General features: G+C 33.7%; 1 protein-coding gene across 18 annotated transcripts in view; it reads right to left on the reverse strand.

The window, feature by feature from the left end:
- CCDC91 (coiled-coil domain containing 91) overlaps window positions 1–21,169 on the reverse strand; it is a 366,252-nt gene that overhangs the window by 276,011 nt on the left and 69,072 nt on the right. For 10 of the 18 annotated variants that reach the window (XM_078339017.1, XM_078339024.1, XM_035255952.3 and 7 more), the window contains exons 2-3: window positions 16,191–16,234; window positions 13,999–14,077 (exon numbers count right to left, since the gene is read on the reverse strand). The exons of 2 other annotated variants lie outside the window; for them this stretch is intronic. In XM_078339017.1, coding sequence (XP_078195143.1) covers window positions 13,999–14,077; window positions 16,191–16,220 — 109 coding nt within the window. In that variant the 5' untranslated portion in view covers window positions 16,221–16,234. Of the gene's footprint in view, window positions 1–4,494; window positions 4,543–13,998; window positions 14,078–16,190; window positions 16,235–17,368; window positions 17,510–21,169 lie in introns of those variants that run through there. 6 more of the 18 variants (XM_078339018.1, XM_078339022.1, XM_078339016.1 and 3 more) reach the window with 4 other exon arrangements.

Genomic DNA, 21,169 nt, shown 5'->3' on the forward strand with positions numbered 1-21,169 from the left:
GCATCTGACAAAGGTCTAATATCCAAAACCTCTAAGGAACTTAAACAAATTGACAAGAGAAAAACAATCCCATTAAAAAGTGAACAAAGAGCATGAACACTTTTCAAAAGACATGTGACCAACAAGCCTATAAAAAAAGGTCAATATCCCTGATCATTAGAGAAATACAAATCAAAACCACAGCGAGATACCATCTCACACCAGGCAAAATGGCTATAATTAAAAACTCAAAAAACAACAGATGCTGGCAAGGTTGCCGAGAAAAGCGAATACTTATACACTGTTGACAGGAGTGTTATTTAGTTCAACAACTATGGAAAGCAGTATGACAATCCCTCAAAAGCAGAACTACACTCAAAAGCAGAGCTAAAAGCAGAACTACCATTTGACCCAGCAATCCTATCCCTGGGTAGACACCCAGAGGAATATAAATCATTCTACCGTAAAGACACATATGCATGCTTATGTTCATTGCAGCAATGTTCACATTAGCAAAGTTACGGAATCAACCTAAATGCCCATCAGTGACAGACTGGATAAGGAAAATGTGGTACCTGTACACTATGGAATACTATGCAGCCATAACAAAGAATAAGATCTTGTCTTTTGTGAGAATATGGATGGAGCTGGAGGCTATTATCTTCAGCAAACTAACCAGGAACAGAAAACCAAATGCCACATGTTCTCACTTATAATTCGGAGCTAAATGATAAGAACTTAGGAATACACAGAAGGAAATAGATACTGGGGTCTACTTGAGTGTGAAGGGTGGTTGGAGGGAGAGAAGCAGAAAAGATAACTATCGGGTACTGGAATTAATACCTGGGTGATGAAATCATATGTATGACAAACCCCCATGACACATATTTACTAACAAACCTTCACATGTATCCCCAAACATAAAAGTTTTTTTAAAAATTTAATGAAATAAAAGGAAAATCTAAAAAATCTTCTTCAAAAACAAGGAAAAAAATATATAAAACGGCAGTACAAATAGAAAACTGAGACAATAGTAAAAAAGAACCATACACATACATCATTAATAACATCAATATATAAATAGTCTAAGTACTCCTATTTGAAAACAAAGACTGTCAGGCCTAGATAAACACATCAAATGTAACTTTATGTGTTTTATGAATGATATGTCTAAAAAGTAAGGATACACAAAGGTTGAAATGCATAAGACAGAGAAATACTAGTTGTATTCTAACCAAAATAAAGCTCCTACATTTGTCATAAATATAAAAAAATTGATTTTGAAGAAATAAAACAATGCTAGAGATATAAAATTATCACTACATAAGATGAAAAGTTCTATAAACCAAACAGATATTCTAAATATGAATGTACCTAGTAACATAATGTCAAAGCAGACAAAGTGAAAATTTACCGTTACATCAACTATTTTATAAATCTACTATCATGAAAGCATTTATTTTAGATAACCTAACAACTGAAAAAATACATGCATATTCTGCAGTTGTTACATATAGTATTTTATATGTGTGGGTCTAAAGTAGAGTCTGAGATTCTGCATTTTTAACAAGTTCCCAGAGATATCAATGCTGCTCACACTCAAACAGCGCTCTACTACAGAGCATGTCTCATCAGTTACAAATAATTTTTATTAAACTACTTTCTCTGGAAAACAATCAAATTAGAAAACGATAACAATAAAAATAACAAGAAAAGCCACATACTTGGAAATTAGGAAATACTTTTAAAAACAACTCAAGGATCAATTCATCCAAAAATTGTAATTTAAAAATAAAATTGGCAGGATACAGCCAAAGTAGTAATCAGAGGGAAAATTATAGCCTGGAATGCTTTTGTCTGAAAAGAACGGTTAAAAGTAATAAGATAAGCATCAAATTTTTAAAAATTAGGAAAAATAGTATAAACACAATAGACAATAGAAAATTATAAAAGATAAATTAATCAGAAAACAAATATAAAATTGGGAGTGTATCTACACTGCCAAAAGTTAACACTTGAAAACATGTTCTATTGCTTCCCTTTGTCTCTACAGCAAAGCTTTGAGTGAACCCTGCCTCCCTTAACATCATAGGCCTTTGCCTTGCTGATCCTGACTTGGACTCAAAATACTGTCTGTATCTGATATTCTTCTTAGCTATAATGCAGTACCTACCTCACTCTCTCTATCCCTTTATTATATGCTATTCTGGCACTCCATACCTACCCTTTAAAGTATATCCTAGTCATAATTAAGTAATAATCTGATTATTTAATTTCTGTATACCTTACTAGTTTATAAAAGCCATGAAGACAAACATCTTGTCTTGTTTGTTCCCCACTGTCTCACCTGTGCTTGATATACAATAATTTGTTGAATGGGGGAGAAATCAAACAATAGAAGGTTGAAAGTAAACAGTTTCACATCCTAACTTCGAGCAGGATCATAACCAATGAGAATCTAGTTTGTCTTTTAAAAAATTAGGAGAAGTAAATTTCACAAATTTAATCAAACACAATCCACAAGAAGCAAAATACTTGGGATTAGATTATAAGATCAAAAGTTAAAATTATTTTAAGGTTGCTCCTTTAGGAACCTAATGGATTGACAAGTTCAGTAAATGTTTATTCACAAGTTTAATGAACAATTCTATCAGCAAACATTTCCTTGAAATAAAAACATTAACAATGTGTTCATTAATTTTTAAGGGATCAAGAACAGTTGATTTACATGACTAAAGTATTTCTTAATCCACACTGTGTGTAATATTTGATTACAGTATTTTGTCAACTCTGTATTGTCAGCCAAATTGAATTAAAATTTCCTCCAAACCAGCTGAGTCACCTTTTATCCACTTCTCTGTGATCTCAGACTTGAGGGATACAAAATGATCAAACTCTACAACCTGTCCTTAGCAAATTTTCTATAGAATAAACTTTAAGTAAAAACTTCCCTATTGATTCGCAGTTCTAAAGTATATCCCTAAACATCTCTGTGTTCTAAGTACTTTAGGCAGTCTCAGTGTTTTACTCTAAAATTGCTTGGCAAGGTCCATTAACCAAAACAATCTATCTGAGGAAGTCCACAATATAAACTAGCCATTAACACATTCATTTCAAAAAACAAATCTAGAAATGTTTCCATTTTAATTTAAATAAAGAAAATTTTCACAATAAAATTATTAAAAATGATTATCAATTCAGCAATGATTTCATAAGACAAAATATATACTAGCTACAAGTTAATATAATCATGTAAATTAATACAGAGATCAGAATTAGGACAAAAAATTGTGATGAGGCACAACAGCAATACCCAAATCATGGAGGATTTTATAACTGCAATTAGTTTGTAAAATTTATTCAGGAGATTCCTAAGAACAGGTACAAATCTTTAGCACCCAATACAGAGATTACAATAAAATATTCAGAGGAATATCATAAGTCAAAATTACAACCTCCAAAACTATAATCAAATCATGTCTTACTGATATTCAGGAATCCACAACAAATAAAAGCAAATCCTAAATATTTCTAAACTTTAAAATCAAATGTCATAAACAGGCAACATTTACTGAGCATCCACTATTTCCCAGCCCTCTCTGGTGCCACTTAAAGTAATGGAGTAATGGGTGGCGGCAGAGGGGAACAGTTAGACTAGATGCAGGAAAAAAAGCTGCTCAAGTCATCTGGGAAAGACATGATGATGGCTTTGACTGAGATAGTGACCAGGGAAGTTGGAGAGAACTGAAAAATTCCCAGTTTGAATGAACTTAGAAACTACATAAATTGCCAATGGGTGAGATATGGAATAGAAAATCACAAGGAGAGAATGGGCACAAAAAGGATTGGAAGATTTCAAACTCTCAAGAAATCATGGCACCTTCCCACCACTGCCACCGCCACCACCACCCTGCCCTGCCCCCAGCCACAAAGGCGAAGTACCAAAAATACAGAAGAGAACAGTACCAAAAATTAGAGACACCATTTAAGAAGCTCAAATGCCCACCTTTAAAAAGAGGGAGGAAATACATGAAAACTCAGCCTGAGTAAGCACAAAGTATAAGTTGATTTAAAATACACATTAGCAAAACAGTATTCATTAGGGGCATCCGTAGACAGACATCAAGCCAAGTGTGTGTAGGGCACATCAGTCAGAACCTCTGATTATACTGGTCCTGTAAGTTTCATGTTCCTGTGGGTCCCTAAACCCTGTCTGGCCACTTGAGAATTCATACAGCAGAAGCATTTACTGTTACCAGCTACAGCTAGGCCACAGAGTCCAAAACAAGAATCTCAGGGGTAAAGGGAGGGAGGAAGTGAGTGACAGAGGTTGTTCTGTTTCTTTCAGAAGCAGTCTTAGTCTCTGACTTCCATACCAGACACTTGAAGTCAAACTCTAAAATTTTTCTTAGTCTCATATTGCACTATTCACTCACAGTAGATTTTTGGTAAAATCTATTCCTTCCTCCCTTCCCCATGCCACCCCTACCGAGTAAACAAAATGATGATTTTTACCCTTGGAAGACTCAGGCATGGGGCTTGCTCTGAAGCAGTCCTGGGTCTGGATTTGTGGCCAAAATAATGGAACCCTCATTCTAATTCTAATGTACAAGAAGAATTCCAGAACCCAAGGGGAGGCCGATATTCTAGACTTCACAGATTCTGTGAGGAATGTGGTGTTACAGTATCGGATATTGCAGAACGGTTGGTCAGTTTAAGGCTTCCTACTAATCTCTTAAACATACTCTGGGCTGGGCATGGTGGCTCAAGCCTGTAATCCCAGCACTTTGGGAGGCCAAGGTGGGTGGATCACAAGGTCAAGAGATCGAGACCATCCTGGTCAACATGGTGAAACCCCGTCTCTACTAAAAATACAAAAAATTAGCTGGGCATGGTGGCGCGTGCCTGTAATCCCAGCTACTCGGGAGGCTGAGGCAGGAAAATTGCCTGAACCCAGGAGGCGGAGGTTGCGGTGAGCTGAAATAGCGCCATTGCACTCCAACCTGGGTAACAAGAGCGAAACTCCATCTCAAAAAAAAAAAAAAAAAATACTCTGAGGACAGCATAGACAGATGATCATGAAATTCTCCTGTGTTGTTATATGTAGCCATAGTTTGTTAATTCCCCAGGTGTACAGTATTCTATTATATAAATATAACCCAAAATATTAAACTTTCTACTCTTTATGAATATTTGGGTTGTTTATACTTTGATGCTATTATAAACAATGTTGCAATAAATAGTACTTTACACATTTAAAAAAACAGCACCATTTCAACAACATGCTACTACTAATTTGCCCACAGTTAGCCAAAGAGGACTTTATTTTTCAAGGTACTCATAAAATTATCACCTTCAACGTGGCAAACATTTTCTCATATATAAACTTAAATATATCTGACCTCAAATATAAAATTTGATATTATTCAGAGTTTAAGAGCATGTTTTGCTCTGTGCTTATATTAGTAAAATTAGTAACTCAACTATTTGTTAATTTTAAAAGATTTTTCAAGTCACAGAAACAATACATATTGTCACTGTAATTAAAATAGTTTTGCTAAAAATACATAGGATATTCATTAAAGGCCTGTTTGTAATAGCAAGAACTGAAGGGAAAATAACTGATTACATTAATAATGGCATCTCCATGAAGAAGAGTACAATGCAACAACTAAAATGAATTTGGAAAATCTAAGTACTTCTACAGAAAGTTTTTCAAATTATTTTGGAACAAAAGGCAAGGAGTATTACTATGTATATACAATACACTGTCTTCTATATAAAAAATTTATACCACACATTTGTACATACCTGGAAAATCTTGGGATGGTTAAAAAAGAAATTATAAAACTAGTTGTACCAGAAGTGAGACTAGAGAACTAAGATAAAAGAAAACTTTTTCACTGTTTATCTTTTCCCATTATTTCCTTTTCTTTCATACCCTTGTACTACATACATGTATGTATGTGTCTGCTTGTCTCTCAAAAATAAAAAGTATCTTTTCTGAGGCCAAAAAATATAATTCAAGATGGATAGCTGATTGGAATTGCATATAATGGTATAAGAATGCTAGGCAATGATTCCTACTGTTTACTGAGCCAAACAGAACCTAAATTTTGTTTTATTTTGGGGTGTTTTGGCTAACTTAGGATTCTAATGATAAAGAGTTTATCTTCGTATTTATAGAAAAAATATTCATCGCCAAAACTTTATTTTTTAGTAATATGAAAAAATCCCTATAATACTATTTTTAAACTATTTTACTATTCTCTAAATATATCCTAAAATCTATACTAGTCTTTTAAAAGCAAATTCAGATTTACATGAAACAGATACAGAAGGTACCATAAAATACTGTAAGAAAAAGCATGTGAAGAGTAATTGATAGTTAAAAGATACAGAAAAGTACAAGGTTTCTCTTAAGAATTATAGTTCTTCACATTAATATTTGTGTTTTGTTTTTAGAACAAACCTAATTTATTAGATTAGTTATTGTCAGTTACACCACAGAGTTAAACCAGGCACCATAATTTACCTAGTAAAAGCTATTCATATTACAGACACTGTGACCAGAAAATAAACTCAGAATTCAAAATCTCAAAGAATTACTTAGATATCATCTAGTCCTTCAATTTATAGATTCACTAATTGAATTTCACAGAAGTTACACAGTTAGCTGAAGGCAAAGCTAACTCTTCACTCTAGAGTAAGGGATTTGACTTTATACCACACTATAATAAACTGAATCTTCAGAAGCATAGCTAACATCACTATATACTTCCTATCATATGCATTAATAAAAACATGAACTGTAAGAAATTACTGAAAAACCACACTAACACTTGTATTTATATGTATAGTAACAATACACAGCTTTATAACAGCTATCATCTTAGGCATCATTTTTAAACACTGGCTCCAGAGTAAAGGATGGTGAGTTAATAACCTGGGAGTTAAACAGAAAATACAAGATGTTAACGAAAAGAAGATATGTGACTGTTTTCTCTTCAAATAATCTCTATAAACTATAACATTATTAGACTTCAACAGAAATCTGGTTTATGTTCTGACAAAAATGTCTAATGCAGATACAAAGACAGATGAAAAGTTTTTAAGCATTACCTATATTGCCTACTATAATGCACATATATGACCATGTAACAAGTCACCTTCAAATTTTACCTCAATTATAAACCAGACAAATGAATTTGATTAACCTTCATTATTATAATGTACAAACTACAGATTAATCTGAAGAAAAATATTGAAACAATTTTTCCTCAAACAAAAATTTGTGGGCTCAGGTTCTGAGCTCTCATAGATGTGTAACACAGATTCTACTGGAAAAACAGGGTTAGTAAGGAGAGTAATGGGATATTAATAAAATGACCAATTTGTTGTCCTAGGTTTTCCTGGACAGAATGGAGAATGGAAAAACTGAACCATGAAATCAAAAAGGCATCTGCCTTCCAGGTTTCTCTCTGCCAATATCTTGAGAAAAATGTTTGAACTTTCTTGTTGGCTTTGTATGCAAATAGCTCCAGATGCAAAGTGAACCACATCTAAGTTATTTGGTTCAACATCTGCTGGTCCAATTCCCATTATTCCTTCTAAAGGGTAGGCTTGTGACAGACAGTTTAGTTTGCCCTCTATATAAGCTGTTTTGAAGGAGCTAATTTGGATTAAAGTATCTAACTGGATAGCTTGTTTTTCCCTTTGATGGTCAATGCATTCTAATGTGGTCTGTGTAGTGCTACAAGGAACTTAGAAACATATTAGAAAGGACACTATTCAAGGTTTTGCCTCCCACCTCGCCTTCTAGACAATTTATATTTATACAGTTAAAAGTAAAAAGTGAACACTTCTTTGCATCTAAAACAGCACCACCCACACTGTACACAATGGCAACACGGCAAACTTTCTGACATAATATTATTTTCATGTAACTGCTATCAAAGGTTTGAACTTAAAGTTACTGATGAAAGTGTATGCCAATATTAACACTTTCGTGAAACAACCTGTCCTTTTAGATGACAGCTTTTATATGTCATCACTGAAAATGAAATAAGGTCCACAGCACATGACATTTACTGTCTAAAACACAGTAAATTTTCAAATATGTGCTAAGTGAGTGGATGAACAAATGAACAAACAAACCAAATAATTAATTTAAATAAACTCCATGTATTCTGAAACAGAATCTGCCACAATCAGAAAATAAAAAAAACATGTAGTAATACGAAACTAAGACTAATGGTTCTTAGAAATGGCTAGGTCAAGTCTTGATACAGTCCTTTCAAATCAGTCTAGGTAGAGAATTTGTGTTATAGGGGGAAAGGAAGGAAATCAGAATACACACATATATATGCACCTGCATTCTGATAAATACATATTTAATACATACATATATGTGACAGCCATTCATTTTGAAGTCTCTGCTGTTAGTTTGCTAAAAAGTAGAGCATAGCCTTATAAACATTTACAAAAACAGTTATTTGAAAATAATTTCTTTTAAAAATGATTTATTAGCCAAAAAATTTTTATTTTTTTATAAAATACAGTGTTATGAGTAGGCAACTCAAAAACTTCAAGTGAGATGCTATGCGAAGTTGGAAACAATTTTTCTTTAATGTTTAGAAATACAAGTTAGAAAAAAAGGCAAAATAACTACATACTACTCTTATTTCTTCCAGACCTGTAATCTATTAAACTAAAATTTAGTCTAGTCTCTATTGTTACTTGCTAGCATACAGCAGGACCAGGGAAGAGATGAGAAAAGGCCACCAAAATAGCTGTTTTTTCTTTCAGAAAATCTGTGACTACTCTTGTTTATCATTATTTCCAGGTCATATGTTTGCATTGAGAATGACCAGGAATGTTAACTTAGCACCAAATAAATAAGTAAATAAAGCTTATTGGCTGCCTTGCAGTAATTAGCTAAGATTTCTGAGATTAATATATTTTTGAAGGCAACTTTGGTTTTGCCTTCTTTCAACTTACAATACAAAGACTAACTATCCCTCAAAGAATTAAAAATAACCAAAAAGAGTTAACAAGATAAATCTGCTCTACTCACCATCAATAAATAATTACTGAACATTGTTTATGAAAAAGGCACAGTGTTATGCTAGACACCTAAAATTTAACAGGTTTAAATCACAGTCACTGCCCTCCAAATCTCAGACTAACATAGACATAAAGAGATGGAAATTATACTGAAAATATTTAAAAATACAAATTAGACACCCATGTTTATGGCAGCATTATTTACAATAGCCAAAGGTAGAACCAAACCTAGTGCCCATCAACAAATAAATAGGTAAACAAAATGTGGTCTATACAGGCAATGAAACCTTATTCAGGCTTTAAAAGGAAGAAAATTCTGATACATGCCACTACATGGATGAAACTTGAGAACATTATTCTAAGTAAAATAAGCCAGTTACAAAGTGACCGATACTGTATGATTCTACCTTATGAAGTATCTAAAATCATCAAATTCATAGACAGAAAGCAGGATCATAGTTGCCAGGGGCTGAGGGGAGGGGGCAAGGGGAGTTGTTTGGGGTAGAGTTTCAGTTTTACAATACACAATACTGAACTGTACACTTAAAAATAGTACAGATAAATAGTAAGATGGTAAATTTTATGTTATATGTCTTTTACCACAAATTTTAAAAACATAAATTAGCATAAGCTAAGGGACCAAACAACTGGTGCAGAAATAAAAGAACTGTCAACTCAGAAAAAGCAGCAGTTAATGAGATGCAGAACAAATTCATCGATAGCTCCATACCTTTTCTTGAAAGAAAAATAAGACTCAAATAAGTGGATGTAAGATTAGGTGAGTAATACAATGGTAAGTAAGGAGCAATGACAAAAATATAGGAACAGATGTTGGGAGCACTATGTGGATCATAGTTTGTCTTACAGGCTTCAAGCACAATAGCATGGAAGGCAATGTGAAGGGTTAGGCTATGACAGAGAGAGAAAAATGCTTAAAGAAATGCAATTGTCCTTGGGTAGCTTTCACTAAAATCAAGCAATAATGTCTACATGTTTATCGACAGTAAAGAAAATAGGAAAAGAGCTTGATAATTTCATATTCATTCATCTCTTATTTATATTATGTAATTCCTATGATAAGGGTGTAAAGACATATTTTACAGGTTAGATACCATAACTTAAGGAGGTAGGCCTACTTTGTATAAAGCATCAGCATGTACATTTCATTTTTTCTTACTGACAATTCATTAATTTCATCAGCACTGGTTATAAGCTAGCATTTTAAGAGTTCACTATGTAAATAATGCTAATATATATTAAGATGCATGTCTTGAGGTATCTCAACCCATTGACAGAACTGTAGGCTATACAGACACTTTAAGCAACACATTAATTATCCCAATTGCTATTATGAAATCCTCCTCCACCTACTTGCCTGCCCTCAGCAGTAGAATCACTAGGTTCACCAAACCCACTACACTCTTAACAAAATCCTTTAACCTAAACCCAAAAATGATTTCTATTTTCCCCAAAAACCTTTAAAAATATAAACTAAATGTGCCTTAGTTATCTTCTTAGATTTTATTTATTTATTTATTTATTTTTGAGACGGAGTTTCACTCTTGTTACCCAGGCTGGAGTGCAATGGCGCAATCCTGGCTCACCGCAACCTCCGCCTCCAGGGTTCAGGCAATTCTCCTGCCTCAGCCTCCTGAGTAGCTGGGATTACCGGCACGCGCCACCATGCCCACCTGATTTTTTGTATTTTTAGTAGAGACAGGGTTTCACCATGTTGACCAGGATGGTCTCGATCTCTTGACCTCGTGATCCACCCACCTCAGCCTCCCAAAGTGCTGGGATTACAGGCGTGAGCCACCACGCCAGGCCCATCTTCTTAGATTTTAAGCTGTGGTAAACCTTGGTTAATCATCAGCTCTTTTTAAAGTATTTTCCATATAGATTATAGACAGCTAAGATACAGGTAGGGAAAAAAAGGGAAAAAATTAGTCTTTTCTTAAACTGAAAAGAACCAGCCTTAGATCTCTTAAGGGTTCCTAACTTCTCAGGTCTTTACTGTGGAAATGATTACATTGTTATGCCAAGCAAGCTGTTCAAATCATCCTCACCTCCAACACCTTTCTGCTACCTGAATCAGAGGTGGACTTCTCCAGTCAGAAGAAGACAAACTAACAAAGGAAAAAGCTTTGGCTGAGTAAAAGCATACCATGTCTTTACCTTCAGCCCTTAGCCATGTTTGTTATTCTCCAATTCTGCAAGTCACTGAGAAAACCCAAAAAGAGCTAATTTTTCATATCTAACTTTTCAAAAGGGAGTGATGGAAAAAAAGTATGTGTGAGTGTGTGCATGTGTGTGTGTGTGCAAGATGGTTTGTCCTTTAATTCCAGTTTTACTAAGGTCTGAGAACTTGACCCACTAATATATAGACATATGCAGATGTGACATATAATGTTCACTATTAGCAAACAGGAATTAGGTAATTTGCTCGTAATATATAATTCTTTAATACTTTGCCACAATTTTACTACAAGAAAACAGACTATAAAAAGAAGTACAGCTTGCCTTAAACTTTTAATCTACTGAAATCATGTCCTTAAAAGCCACTTAGAAACATCTATGGTATTTTTCTCAGCCTCCAACCTCATTACCCTGTCTAAAGCCTTTGACACCAGAGCCTATCACAGCTTCTTTGAAAGTTTCTACTTCTAAATTCTGTGTTGCAGCACTAGTTCCCAATCCCCTTACTTCTCAGACCTCTTTTAGCTCCTCCTATTCCCTACCTTTGAACAACCAAATTAATCTACTCAACCTTATTCTATCTATGTACTGTTTCTCCCAGCAATCTCCTACAACTTTAATTGTCATTATCAATTGGAAAACTCCTAAACCAAGAACTCTAGCCCTAACCTTTCTTTTGAGTTTTAGGTACCTTAAATATATTATACATGTCTAATACTAATTCACTAAACCCCATGTGTCCCAAACCAAGTCTCAAATTTTCTATTTCATGGTAACACCATTCTTTCAGAACCAAGCGTTGAAACCCAAAAAATCAATTTTACCTCCTCCTTCACTGTCACATCCAGTCAGATAGTCCTGCTGATAACTCTTTTCAAAAAACTTGAGTTACTGAAAAAGAACTGAAATTGAATCTAAAAGAAAAGACTTCATCCCTAAACAGTTATGTGTATTAAATGATAAAACTTTCTCAAACCATCATTTTGTCACCTACACAATGGAAAAAGTATAGCTGCTCTGCCTACTTTACAGTAAACAAATAAGTGACAGCATACTAAAAATCCTGAGCCATTATATAAATATCATCTACTATCCCAGCTCTCTATCCATTTCCAATGCCATCCTAATCTGTTCATTCAGTTACTAATTCATTTATTCATTTTATTATTTATTCATCCTACCAATATTTACTGAGAGCCAACTATAAGCCAGATACTATGCCCAACCTTTAAGATCTAACAACAGGACAAACAGACATAGTGCCTAACCCACAAAACTTGCTGTCTAACATGAAAGTCAGATAACAGGTGCATGTAGTCATGGGAAGGTTTGCTGGGAAGGTGCTCCAGAAAAAAAAAATTAAAGAAATAATACATTTTAAAAAATAGGAGTTAGTATCATAAGGGAATAGAAATGAACAGCAACAGGAAGCAACAAAAACAATTCCCAGCAAAAAAAATAACACATAAAAAGCCCTCAAACAAGAATTAGCATCCTAACAATGCCACCACCTTTCTCTCATTTGCACTTTTGTTCCATTTATCTTTCTCCCTTCAAAATCTTTCCTCATTCTCCCATATCTGACTATTGAAATTGCATGCATCCTTCAGAAACCAGATCAACTATATATAGATATATTTCCAGCTGGCAGTTTAGTACTTGACTCATATGAGGTATGAAAATAAGAATTTGCTAAATAAATGGATAAAATCATCATTCTTCCTAAATGACAAATCTATTTCATATTACAAACATGCATGTGCCTATTCTCTCCTTGAAGTAAAGGACTAGACTATGTTCCATACCTCCTTATATCCCCATAGTGCCCAGCGCGTAAGCATTTGTTTCATGTTTTACAACAAATAACTAACATTTTAGGACTAGGCAAAGCTGTTAAAAAAATACTTTCATCTTCTACTCCTGACTTTACAATGATCTAACAGAAAACTGAAAGCTCAAAATATTCTTTAGACATAAATTAATATTGAACATGAGGTCTTCCAAGAAACATATGTCAATAATAAATTTATTTTTGTATTTAATTTTTAGAAGACAATTTTTTTTTTGAGACAGAGACTCACTCTGTCACCCAGGCTGGAGTACAGTGGCACAATCTCAGCTCACTGCAACCTCCATCTCCTGGGTTCAAGCGATTGTCCTGCCTCAGTCTCCTGAGTAGCTGGGATTACAGGTGCACGCCACCACACCCAGCTAATTTTTGTATTTTTAGTAGAGGTAGAGTTTCACTATGTTGGTCAGGCTGGTCTCAAACTCCTGACCTCGCAATTCACCCACCTCAGCCTCCCAAAGTGCTGGGATTACAGGCATGAGCCACCATGCCTGGCTAGAAGATGATTTTAATTTTCAATACTTTTGAATAATTTTGTTGCAAAAATGCTTCTAAATTTAAATATGGTGAAGATGATAAATTATTTTTAGAATATAAAAATGAACTGGATAACCTAAAAAAGTTATGGAGCACATCACCTTCCAAAAACTAAGATATATTTTAAAATGTAAATTGTATTTTAATTTCATTTACTGTTCCTGATATCGTCTTTAGAATCAGACCTCAAGTCACTAGCACAGAATTTGTTATATAATTCATAATCTGTTATTTTAAAAACCTAAAGAGTAAATCTGAATCATTCCACTTATCATATCAGAGAAGGACAAGTAAAGTAAGAAACAGGGTTTCAAAGAATAGGCAAAACTGTCACATGAAGAAAAAAAACCTTAGTTCCTAGATAACAATACCTGTAGGAAAGGCAGCCCAAGGAATAGCAGGAGATGTTGTTTGGGTTTCACCATTTTCACCATCAAAAGTCTCCGCAGCCTACAAAACAAAGGCAAGATTATTTTATAAGATGTGAAAAATAGGAATGCTATTTAAGTAATCAAGCATTCCAGTTCTACAGGCATATCTTCTATAATACACCAGACACTTAAATATTCACTCTCAATACCCAATTGCTTTTCAGTCTTCACTGCTACCACTTCTGCCATGACTTACCACCCCCAGTACCCATGCCTTATTATCTTCAAGTAAAAATATTCTTTCCTTATTCAAATTACTGTTCCTCAATGACTTTTTCTTTCATATATCCTTAATGACATTTTCACTTGTAAACTTTATATCTAAGTATTTTAACTTACATTTACTCATCTATGTAGGAAAAATATTTGTCTTTAAAAATATAGACACCAAATCCTTTTAACTAATTAGCACAAGACCCAATTAGAGGTTAATTCAAAGAAATAGGATTCATCTGTCTTGAATAATATACTAGTCAGACTTAATAACATTCAATATTTAGAGAATTCCTAGAATTCAAGTTTTCAATTAACAAGTCACCCTATTTATTTTCAACAATTACTGAATACTGAGTTTGTAGGTAAGAGCACAGAGTTTTCTGTTAGACGCCCAGGTCACAGTAAATTTTCTACTAAAAATTAGAGCTATAATTTCAATTTGTATTCTGCAAATTAAGGAAAAGTTAAAAGGGGTAATCTGACACACGACATAAGTGACACAGAATATAGTAACTATTCTCTACAGCTAAGAAAAATGAACATATTTTATATAATAACAATAGAGACTCTATTTATACAGCAGGATGTGGAAAGAAAAAAAAAAAACCTAACTACAATTAAATTGTAATGTTGGTTAACCGGCACCTATGCAGTACTGAAAGGAATCAATTTTATGAATATAACACAGTATAATACTGTTACCCTACAGAACACTATCCACTGTATTTTTTTCCTAAATGATACATGAAGTGTGGTTTAAATAAAGAAGACTATGCCAGATTGTAACCTTCAAATAACTAACAACTTCCAAACAATAAACTAAGCCAGATGATATCTAAAATATACATTTTTTTCAAAATGAAAGGCATTTTAACAAAAATAAATGTTACATTTCGGTAATATAAATAAGATTCAATCACTCAACAAAACCCAAAATATTAAGCAAAATGCAGAAAGCATACAAGCATGCTTAAATAAAAACCAGTTTTAGATGAAACAGAGAAAACAGGTATGTCTACACACCATATTGACTGATTTTAAAGATCAATAAAAGAGAAAAAGATCCTAACCTAACAGAAACCTCACACTATTCTTTTATGAAATTCAGAACACTGAATATATACTTAACATCTTATTTATCCTATTAAGGTCGTTAATTATAATCCCTAGTGTTTATAATACCCTTTTACCAAATCCAAAGTAGGTAAAATGCTTTAAAAAACAAAAAATAAAAAAACTACAGAGTTCACTCGATGGTAGTTCCAGGACTTGAGCTCAGGCATCCTGACTCTTAATCCAGAGATTTTCCTGAAAGACTATACTGCCTCCATAAAAATAGCTGGGTTATAAAATATTTCAATAAAATGAACACACATTGAAAAGGATTAAGGAAAAGACAGTGTTTCTTCAGCTAACAATTTCCACTTACAAAGTATCCTAACCTAACCTACTAGAATAACCTAATAATACAAACATACTAATTAACTTTAAAACCACCAAAAGGCGATTTACTTAATATACTAAATCAAGTCATTACAGGTGTAAACATGCAAATATGTGACAGGATCTTCAGTACTCATCTGTCATCTCACAAGTATTTCCTAATATACATGTATCCCAGTAAAATCATCTGCTGACAATTTTTTAAATCTTTCCTTTAGTGCTTACACTGGTAGCACTTAATTACCTCAACTTAAAACATTCCTATGGGCAAGTCCAAATGTTCAATAAATCAGTTTTAATTTTTAGAGGGTATATTTTTAATTTTCCTTGATTTCATCTTTTTACTCCAGAATTACATAAAAATGGTCAAGGAAAGATCATGATGCCAATGAAATATAATACATTTTCAAAATAGTTTACTCCAATATAATCCCACAAAGTTAAAACAAACTAATGTAAATAACAGTGCATACCTCAAAACCACCAAAATCATCATCATCCATTCTTTAAGTGGCACCTGAAAAATATAAAAAGATATTGAAACAAGCCCACACAGTCATTTATGTCAAAATACTTCTCCAACTTAAATGTATACATATTTATTTGTAAAATAAAATTATTTGTCTATGCATTAATGCAAAAATAAGAATTCGTAATTGGCTTTTATTTTTGGCAAAATGAGCAATTTCTGTAACTTTTTCAACAACCATGTATTTTGCCATTTTATGTTGGGACATCAGGAGTGGAAAAATATTCTTTTACATTTTAATTTGCTTTTCCCAAATTGGCGCTAGGGCTCAATTCAATAATGCTTCCTGCTTTTTGCATCTATTCCTCAGTTGTCTGGCAACATCAGCACAAACTCCAGCTAAGAACAGGAATGTGGTGAGTTTTTGGAAATCTGTCCCCCACCACAAAGGTTCTTCCCTCGGTTTCAGGGCCAAGGCTGATTTAGATTTTCAAAATTGATCAGCATTTTTGAGCTGTGGCCACAACTTTTGGATCATTTTGATGTGTGTATTTTTAGCTGAAACTGCTTTGCACTTTTTGAAAAATGTGGAGCAAGTTACTAGGCTGATCAAGATAAATCAAGTCATGTATTCACGGGAGATGAGGGATAAGAAAAACACAAATGAATATCCAGAATTCCTCTTTTCTCTACTCTCAAAGTATATAAGAAAGACAAGCACTAGAATATTTGTTTTCGTCCTAAATTTATGTCATAAAAATGAAAAGATAAAACCATTAGTATCAGGGCTTTTAAAAAAAAAAGGAGCAGCAGCTTTATCAAACAAACCATGAAAAAACTGAAAAACCTGAAAAGGTGAAATTAGTAACCAGAAGTAAACATTAAAATTAAAAGTAAGTTCTCATATGGATTGTTTTTTAATCTACAATTTGGCACCTATAGTTGTGAATCCATAGCTACAAGCAGTACTCTAGTCAATAAGAATTGATTTTTTAAATATATATTTCATTACACTTTAGGTTCTGGGGTACATGTGCAGAACATGCAGGATTATTCCACAGGTACATACAAGACAATGTGGTTTGCTGCCTCCATCCCCGTCACCTATATCTGGCATTTCTCCCCATGTTATCCCCTCCCTACCCCACTGCTGTCCCTCCCCTATTCCCCCCCCCAACAGACCTCAGCGTGTGATGATCTCCTCCCTGTATCCATGTGTTCTCTTTGTCCAACACCCACCTATGAGTGAGAATACGCAGCGTTTCATTTTCTGTTCTTGTGTCAGTTTGCTGAGAATGATGGCTTCCAGATGCATCCATGTCCCTACAAAGGACACAAACTAATCGTTTTTTTATGGCTGCATAGTATTCCACGCTGTATATATGCCACATTTTCCTTGTCCAGTCTATCATCAATGGGCATTTAGGTTGGTTCCAGGTCTTTGCTCTTGTAAACAGTGCCGCAATGAACATACATGTGCATGTGTCTTTACAATATAACAATTTATAATCCTTTGAATATATACCCAGTAACAGGATTGCTGGGTCAAAAGGAACTTCTATTTCTAGGTGCTTGAGGAATCGCCACACTGTCTTCCACAAAGGTTGAACTAATTTACACTACCACCAACAGTGTAAAAGTGTTCCTATTTCTCCACATCCTCTCCAGCATCTGTTGTCTCCAGATTTTTTAATAATTGCCATTCTAACTGACATGAGATGGTATCTCAATGTGGTTTTGATTTGCATTTCTCTAATGACCAGTGATGATGAGCATTTTTGCATATGTTTGTTGGTCTCATAGATATCTTCTTTTGAAGAGTGTCTGTTCATATCCTTCACCCACTTTTGAATGGGTTTGTTTTTTTTCTTGTAAATCTGTTTTAGTTCTTTGCAGATTCTGGATATTAGCCCTTTGTCAGATGGGTAGCTTGCAAAAATTTTTTCCCATTCTGTTGGTTGCCAGTTCACTCTAATGATTGTTTCTTTTGCTGTGCAGAAGCTCTGGAGTTTATTTAGATCCCATTTGTCTATTTTGGCTTTTGTTGCCAATGCTTTTGGTGTTTTTGGTCATAAAGCCCTTGCCTATGCCTATGTTCTGAATGGTTTTGCCTAGGTTTTCTTCTAGGGTTTTTATGGTGTTAGGTCTTATGTTTAAGTCGTTAATCCATCTGGATTTTCTTCTTCTATCATTCAAAAGTGAACACAGAAAAAATAATCTGTACAACAAATCCCTGTGACAGTTTACCTATATAACAAACCTACACATGTACCCCTTAACCCAAATATTATTTTAAAAAACAATGTTTTAAATCAAAAAGAAAAATTTTAAGTGAATATACCCAAATATTATAGTTTCCTTGACTCAGTAATACAAGATGGACTTGATTACAGGAAAACAATCCTTTCCCACTACTAAAATAAAACCAGCTATACATATTAAACTATATGTTAAACAATAATCTTAAGGGTATTTTCTAGGATCATTTGCTTTAAGTAGTCATCCATAGCCATGCTTTATGTTCTCATTGAAAGTAGTACTAACACCTTCAAAAAGAAAATTTTTAAAACTGTCAAAGAAAAGTAAACAGTAAAAGCAAATTTATTTTCTTTGCCTATTGAAACAATTTCAGAAACTCAGTAGGTAATGACACTAAAAGGAATGTATGTAGACAGAAACATATTATAAAAAAACAGGTATTAACCAGAATATAATCATGGTATCATTACCATTACTGACAATTTTAGCAATCTGATGAAAATTTAAAAACTGTATTTCTCCAAAAATTAAAGCTAAGCAGGTCACCTATCTATAGTACTTAAAATATATAAACCACACTTTCAGAAACGTTTCATGATACTTAGTTGGAAATGGAACTCACATTATTTTGTCTTGCAAGTGAACAGAAATCTGTATGTGGCTACATTTTTTATGAAGAAATTATAAAAGTGACATGGACACTAAGAATTAACCAAGCCAAACTATAAACACCAAGTTTATCTTTTCCACATATATCCCATGAATCTCAAAAAACAAAAAATTTTAGCATCTACATGTGCTGTACTCAAATCATATGGTTTCAAAAGACTGGAATTTTTAGAGTAATGCTTCTATGTGTTTTCTTAAGTAATTTCCTAATAAATTATTTGTAAGGTGCCAGAAAATTTGAAAATAAAAACAAATATTCACACATAACTATCATTTCAGCTTGTTTGACTGTGGTAATGAACCAAATACCATCAGTTTCCTTAGTTCTGATCTCTGCAAAAGAACACAGTAGTGACCACTGATGTTTTCCAGACTCCAGCAACTTTTACATATTCAGAGGCTCATACCTGTAATCCCAATTCTTTGGGAGGCCGGGGCAGGCAGATCACACCTAAGGTCAGGAGTTCAAGACCAGCCTGGCCAACATGGTGAAACCCCATCTTTACTAAAATTACAAAAACTTAGCCAGACACAGTGGCATGCACCTATAATCCCAGCTACTAGGGGCTGAGGGAGGAGAAGGGCTTAAACCTAGAAGGCAGAGGTTGCAGTGAGCCAAGATCACATCATTGCACTCCAGACCTCCAGCCTGGGCAACAAGAGTCAACCTCCATCTTAAAAAAAAAAAAAAAAAAAAGCAGATGATAGCCTTCCTTTTATTTTCAAAAAAAAATTTCTTAACATATACTAGAGAAATAAATATTTTTTAAAGCAATAATCTTTCATCCAAATAATTTAGACTTCAATTCCTGCAAGTTTACTCTTGAGCATTTTAAATAGCAGAAAAGAAAATTAACAGCATTGACTTGTAAAAAAAATTCTACAAAATATGAAAATTGTTTTTAAAAGGAAATTATAAATATGAGCTTATTTATATATTTATCTACTCCAATACATTTAAAAGATTTATTTTATCTAAAGTGCATTCTTATCAAGTATTTTAGAATATTTCTGGCATTTACCATTAGAGTACATTAAACTACAAATATTACAAGAATGTATCAACAGCAAACATACCTAACATCTAAGTTACAGAATCATAAGACTGGCCAAAACATTAACAGATCAGGTAATTCATTTTTTTGTGTCATAGCAGAAAGATGTGTATACTTCATTATTATTAGGAATCTACACTGAAAGTTTTCACCATATCAAGGTCTAACAATTCTCAGACTTCTTTATATCTAAATTTAATCTCTTTTGTTGCCTTCTTGTATTGATTCCCTACTTTGCTATTCTTAATATTTAATACATTGCTGATATTCAAAAAATGTTTTACAAGACACACAAGAGGATAAAACATACAGAATACACAATGTAACAAACTTTTATTCAGCAATTCTGTATCAGTCAAGGTCCTCAAAGAAGTTATAGTCTGGTTTAGGGAGGAGGTTATGATGTAAGATAAGCATGCAAATACAAACATGAGATGTAAAAGAGTCTTAAGAGAGAAGAAAAAATTTCCAAGGTAGGAAGTAAGATTTTCAGAAAGTGATGTATCTGGTTGAAGCATCATTAAATGCTTAAGGTAGAAGGAGACATTTGAGAAAGATTTCAACAGATCTGACAGAAAATGTCAAATGGCATATTAAAATACACATTTTATTCATCTTCACAGAAAGTCTCCCTCTAAGATAACAAAGATTTCTCTTGATTGTAGGCTTCTGCATAAAAATGAGGTCAAAGAGAATGGAAATGAGAAAACTGCAAAAAATTTCAAAGCAAATACACAGGAAATGAGAATCACAATTATTAATACATCAGAGAATCCTCAAAAGACTCAGCAACAGGCAGTACTGAAAGTTAGATAAAAGAGAAACTCAAAATAAGAGTTATAGGTATATACCAAGACCCCTCCCAGAATCTACACAACTTGGCAATCTACAATTTATCACCACAGCAGAAGACTGGAGGTTCATTCCCTGGACAGAATAAAGCTGAGGATCTCTAGGCATGAAGGTAACACAGGTGGACCAGGTGAAGTTATATTCTGGG

The sequence above is a fragment of the Callithrix jacchus genome, chromosome 9, assembly GCF_049354715.1.
Source record: "Callithrix jacchus isolate 240 chromosome 9, calJac240_pri, whole genome shotgun sequence".
NCBI lineage: Eukaryota > Metazoa > Chordata > Mammalia > Primates > Cebidae > Callithrix > Callithrix jacchus.